General features: G+C 42.3%; 3 protein-coding genes across 3 annotated transcripts in view; 1 reads left to right on the forward strand and 2 right to left on the reverse strand.

The window, feature by feature from the left end:
* SARC_00262 (hypothetical protein) overlaps window positions 1–586 on the reverse strand; it is a 2908-nt gene extending 2322 nt beyond the window's left edge. The window contains exon 1 of the mRNA XM_014306058.1: window positions 188–586. Coding sequence (XP_014161533.1) covers window positions 188–348 — 161 coding nt within the window. The 5' untranslated portion in view covers window positions 349–586. The remainder of the gene's footprint in view (window positions 1–187) is intronic.
* Window positions 587–902: 316 nt separating this feature from the next.
* On the forward strand, window positions 903–3882 carry SARC_00263 (hypothetical protein; the record flags this gene model as incomplete). Its single annotated transcript, XM_014306059.1, has 7 exons — window positions 903–1046; window positions 1698–1851; window positions 2166–2532; window positions 2673–2823; window positions 3004–3098; window positions 3226–3318; window positions 3724–3882. 7 exons carry the CDS (start codon window positions 903–905, stop codon window positions 3836–3838), a joined length of 1119 nt encoding a protein of 372 aa, XP_014161534.1. The 3' UTR covers window positions 3839–3882.
* SARC_00264 (hypothetical protein) overlaps window positions 3593–5929 on the reverse strand; it is a 3097-nt gene continuing 760 nt past the window's right edge. The window contains exons 3-4 of the mRNA XM_014306060.1: window positions 5231–5367; window positions 3593–4743 (exon numbers count right to left, since the gene is read on the reverse strand). Coding sequence (XP_014161535.1) covers window positions 4602–4743; window positions 5231–5367 — 279 coding nt within the window. The 3' untranslated portion in view covers window positions 3593–4601. The remainder of the gene's footprint in view (window positions 4744–5230; window positions 5368–5929) is intronic.

Genomic DNA, 5929 nt, shown 5'->3' on the forward strand with positions numbered 1-5929 from the left:
CACAGGCAAAGTCTTGTAATTATATCCGACTAAGGACGTAGGTCAAATCTATGTAGTACACGCTGCTGGATTTCACTTGCACTGTCACATATCATATGCCTATGAATCGATACACAATTTTTCATGAAAAATTGATCATGCATAAGACCTTGAAATCATAAACGTGATGTTGAATGTATTTAAGTACCTTGACCGACTGCTCGACCGTGAAGACCTAGATGACCAGGATGAACCGGAAGAGTTCGACGAACGCGAAGAGCCTGACCTAGCCGTACGTCTGCGACTGTGACTGCGACTACGACGGCGACTGCTCACACTACGGCTCCTACCGCGACTGGTTCGCGCCATATTGATTGAAAGTAATGTACTATTTGTACTGAAATGTAAATTATGGACTGTAATGATAATCAAAAGTCGGAGTCTGAGGTATTGGTACTCGAAATATACAGTTAGTGTATGGCACTACTATGTATGGTTGTACAGCTGGATGTACACAGTGTATAGACAATATACCACGTAAGCGCTGCCTTCAGGGTATAGTACACACCCAACTATTTACCACTGTTTCTGCCTGTAATAAATACGAACTGTATGCACCATACATACCGAACACATTTTTTTATATAAAAAATGTGTGTAATTATATAAATAAAAAGCCTTGAAAAAGTCAACAACTATAAAATCGCGTGGGAGATTGTGACTCATTTTTAAGCCGGTGTGCATAATAGTATAAAGCGCCGGTAGGTTTTGGTGATATTGGAGAGCAAGACAGCGACAAGTAGGCGGAGACGGATACGCGAGTTACATGCTGTGTAAGTAGTGAAGTGCATGCGGATGCATTTATGCATGTAAAAAATATACATATATATCTTTACTGGGCGATTATACATCAGGAACTTAAGATGAAAGTACTAACGGGTGGTACCCTGGGCAAAGCGCCAGATGCACTGTATTTTCTGCGAGGACACGAGGCTGGTGTGCAAGCACTAGCATTCTCTGCCTACAACAGCACTACGACGCTCGCATCTGGAGATGCAAATGGGGAGGTACGTAATATTATAAAGCGTTAGGGTGTGTTTTGAATTAGAAATAATGTACGAAATAAAACATGAAGACACTTACTCACAACTATGGGATCGGTAGCTACAATTTCTATGTCAAAGGTACTAGAAACTCTCATAGGATCCTAAAGTCAATCCGATTTCTACACCATTCATTTTTTGGCGTTTTCATTCAATCACAATATGAGGACCAGCGTCATTGATAGCTTCCACTGTCTGTAGTATGCTTGCACACCAAACCGCATTCGTATGGTCTTCAATTTGCCAGATGTGATCGTGTATAGTGCACTCGATTCGAGAGACGGATAATTTTCGATTTGCAGAGCTTTACACAACTACAGCGGCCTATTACTATGGAAGCTCTTCGACAACAGTCTAAAAATATATACGTAAAGCACGTAGCCGACGATGCGAATACACCTGCGGTTGGTTCAGGTATTAATATTATATAGTGGCTAAAGGCTTTCTGTATTTCATATCTCTTGGTACCTGAGGCCCACTATTGTATAGATTTTCAGTCTATCACCAATCACAGTTCAAAGTAGATAGTGTGCCTGATCAAGCAGGGCTAGAAATCAATGTGGTACAGTACCGCAGCTCCCTTCCCATGCCTATGTACGCTTTATTTTGTATCAGATTCGGATATGGGATCTGGACCGACGACGAGCATCACATACGTTCGATGCGCATGCTGGAAAGGGTGTGCTATCTATCACTGGGTACGAGGCGAACGACTATCGCCTGGTCAGTCAGGGCAGAGACGAGTCAGTAAAGATTTGGGATCTACATGGTACGTATGAATTGGCTTGTCGTGAAATTATCGTGTTTAACTTTTCGGAATTTGAGCTTGTAGTACTACTTCACGGGACCGCAGTCTATATCGGTCATTGTTCTGATTTTGCCCCGGTGTGAATGTATGGTAACCAATAGAAGCACAAACTCTTACCTATCAAATATAGTTAGAATCTGGTAATAATCACTACAGTTTCTTTCACGCCTACCAGTCCTAATAATCGATGTGTGTGATCGACAGGAAAGTTCAGGTCTCCATTTTATCCACTTATAATGCTTAAGGTATAGTGATCTCGATCACTCTATACATAGGTGCGCAGCACGCAGTCGTCGGTTGGATCACCACCGGAGCCATAGACTTCTGTCGCGCAGATTATCTGCCAAGCCACAAGTGGGTCGCAACTACCTGTGCCATGCCGGGAGATCTGAAAATATGGGATACTAGTACAAAGCGTGAGATGTGCACACTTCAAGCCCCGACTTCCGATGCAAGTGGCCAGGAACGTGTGATTGAATTGGGCGGCAGCGGGTTGCCGACGGACAGTCCTCCGAGAAAACACACGGATGCGAGTGACAGTCTGGGTATGGGATCGGGATCTACGGGTGGGGGTAGGGGCATGTGTATGTCCGTAAGGTTGTTCCTGCACCCACTAACTCAACGACCAATGGCCCTTGCAGGGTATGTCATTAGTTGTCCGATGATGGGTCTCGCACATCGCAGTAAAAGTTCAGAGTTTGCGTTATCATGTTGATCCGAGCGATGGCGGTGTTCCAATCCAAGAACAAATCAATATCTCAGCGTACATCTGCTATCTGCAGATATGAAGATGGCTCAGTCCATCTCCACGACATCGGTGAGAGAAAGGCCGTGTGCTACACAAAACCTCACTCAGAACCGGTCATGACCTTGGATATCGCCACAGATGCGACTGGATTTACTACGGGATCCGTCGACAACATCGCTTATCAGGTACGCAACTATCACGAGTTGTTGTCGACGTTGATTTAAGAGTTTAATCACTACTAGATGTCCAATGAGTAGTCGATTTATATACACTGATCCGCGTTGCTTATATCCGAAGCATTGATTGCAATACGTTTAGAAGGGTGGCCTCACTTCGACTCTTATCGACCACTGAATGAATCTTAGGTAAGCCTTAAATTAAAAGGCGATGGGAAGGCATCAATGAAGGGCAAACTGACCTATGAAATGCCAACCCCTGGAATCAACGATATCCTAATCAGGTGTGTGGCGCACTTTGTCTCTTTTGTAGTTTACTTTCTCTACCTGAGATCTACATCACATTGGAAATGTGCGCGAGAATAAAATATGCTCTAATATATTTTTGGTATATCCTTCAACGCTCGACAGACAGGATAAGAAAATCGTTGTGACGGGAGGATGGGACGGGAATGTGAGGATTTTTTCTTATCGCAAGGGCACTCCTCTGTGTGTCCTGTCAAGGTATGCTGACAACGGTGTCTTGACCTTCACTCTAGATTTTATAATCGTATTCCAAAGTGGGTGTTCGAACATAATGTATTGTCACAATCTCGGTCGATCTCAATTTTTTTGACTGTCATGGGAGGTCAGGCTAATGAAAGTGTGCATATCTCTCAGTAGTCATATGTGTTCTCTATATTCATTTGTACGTACACTTGTCGTCTCGATTTGGAACACTCGTTGTTCACCTATGGTCCGTGTGATAGAGTTTATACCATGGGCAGCAGAAGAATTTGCTTTTATTACCACAGTCTTGTTACCACTTCCTATTGACGTGGCCCTTCCGCGATAGTTCGGCCATCAAGAATTTACTATTGATATTTTGATGATTGTTTTAATTGCATTTGGGCTGTCTCGACATATCAGGCATCGAGATAGTGTACAGACGCTGGCGTCATACAATTGTGTAGGATCGGGTTGGTTGCTCGCTGCGGGATCGAAAGACCGCAACATCAGCTTGTGGTCTGTATACAACGATTGAAACCGAATACTCGATGACATTTTTGTGTACAATCTGGACACATAGCACCAGGCCGCACCACGTTGTTCGTGCCGAATAAGCCATACCGTGTTTTCCGCATTCAATAAGCTGCAATCTATATCCTGTGCTGGACAAGCAACATCCGTCATCTTCGCTGGAAAAGCCTAACCACAGTATCCGATTTCATTGCCGGAGGTGATATACTTTCACATCACCGCCGTCTAATCGTCATCTTCAACGCCAGGGGGGGGGATCGCACCCCGGCACACTACGAGCTGCTATAGTGTATCGTTACCAAAGATGCTACATTGTATTATATTGGCCACATAGTCTGCTCTGCTTGCGCTGTATCATCCACAACAAGGCAAATGCCCCATGATTGCACCTACGCTGGCAGTAGAAAACTGCTGGGTAAGCTGCATTTTATAGCGCCGATTGGTGGGAGGCACACCGGTATGCTCCCATTTGAGACTGTGAGAATCCTACATTCTGGTGGATTTGCCGATTTGCCCACACACTGGGGTGTGTGCTACATGGATAACCCAGCGCCATAGCCTATTGATGCACCATACACACAGTTCGAGACAAGCTCAAATCTAGGTCGACTTCTCCCAAAAATTAGATATATACAGGCCAGAAACTGTTGTCAAACGGCCGTAGATTGTGGCAGAGAGAGAAAATGTAGTTGTTGGGGGCTGTATCTTCTCTCACAAGCAGACGCCACACAAAGACAACCATGTCGCCCTCACCAGATAACTAGTGTTCACCTCAGGGCAGCGTAAATGACAGGCCAGAAACCATTGTTGGGCGGTCGCAGATGTCGGGGCGTGTATGCTTCAACATGCTCAAGGGTAAAGCTCTCATACATGGGTAGCCCAGTAGGGTGGGGTGGCAATACATTGGCCCTGTGTCAAAATCAAGCAAAGGGGTTTGACAACAGAACGTATGGTAAGCAAACGTGAGAGAGAGAGGAGGGGGGGGGAAAGATTACGATCGCGTAACTTTTGTCAAGTTAGTTTGAACAAGGTTTGGTTTAAGCTGCACAATACCGGTATGTACCGGGTCAACATATTCGCCTCCCTGCGAGATTAACGAAGAGCAGCTCAGACTATGCATCTGGAGGACGCTTCTGCGCCAACTATGGGTTTAATTATGATGTTGCAATCTCTATGGCAGAAACAGAATGAGTTTAGTATCTACCATACCTACCACAGTGAAGGTTAACACTGTCTACAAAACCAGCTCAAGTAGCTGAAGCCGCAAAAATAAACCTCCATAATCTTCCATACCTATTGTCGTGACGGACTTGCCATGAATTAACATAACGAGTGCTAAATGGATATTTCCTAATTGACCATACCTAACCTCTATATAAAGGAGCCGCTTGCTTACCTGAAACTGTGAAAGAAATAAGCTTGTGCTTCTTTAGGAACATGAGGGTCGTCAAAATGCAATTGTGTCACTCGGCGAATGTAGCCATCCGGGTGATTCTCGAGCAAATCAAGGTGATGCAACATATCATCGTCAACCTGATCGGTATTATACAAGCAAGCAAAGCAAATCAAATTTAGCACTGGCAACTGTACCTAGTAGTAGCGAATAAAGAAACTGGAACAATTGATGACGCAGACAGATGGTACATCTTGATTTAGCGTTACACGTTTAGACACTTGCCTAATATATATATTTATTTCGGTGGCACGTCTACACAACAAACACTATAATCGACATGCAGTTATATGCATATACATACATAAATACATACATACATATATACATATATACATACATATATATTACATATACATATATATATATATATATATATATATATATATATATATATGTGTGTGTGTGTGTATATATATATATATATATATATATAGCAATATAATAATATAATAATAAAATAAAACAATAATACAGTAATATAATAATATATAAATATATATGTGTGTATAATAATATAATAATATATTATGATAATATAAGAATTTAATAATATAACAATATTATAAAACAATAATAATAATATCGATATAATATATATATATATATATATATATATGTATATATGTATATATATATGTG

The sequence above is a fragment of the Sphaeroforma arctica genome (assembly GCF_001186125.1).
Source record: "Sphaeroforma arctica JP610 unplaced genomic scaffold supercont1.7, whole genome shotgun sequence".
Taxonomy (NCBI): domain Eukaryota; class Ichthyosporea; order Ichthyophonida; genus Sphaeroforma; species Sphaeroforma arctica.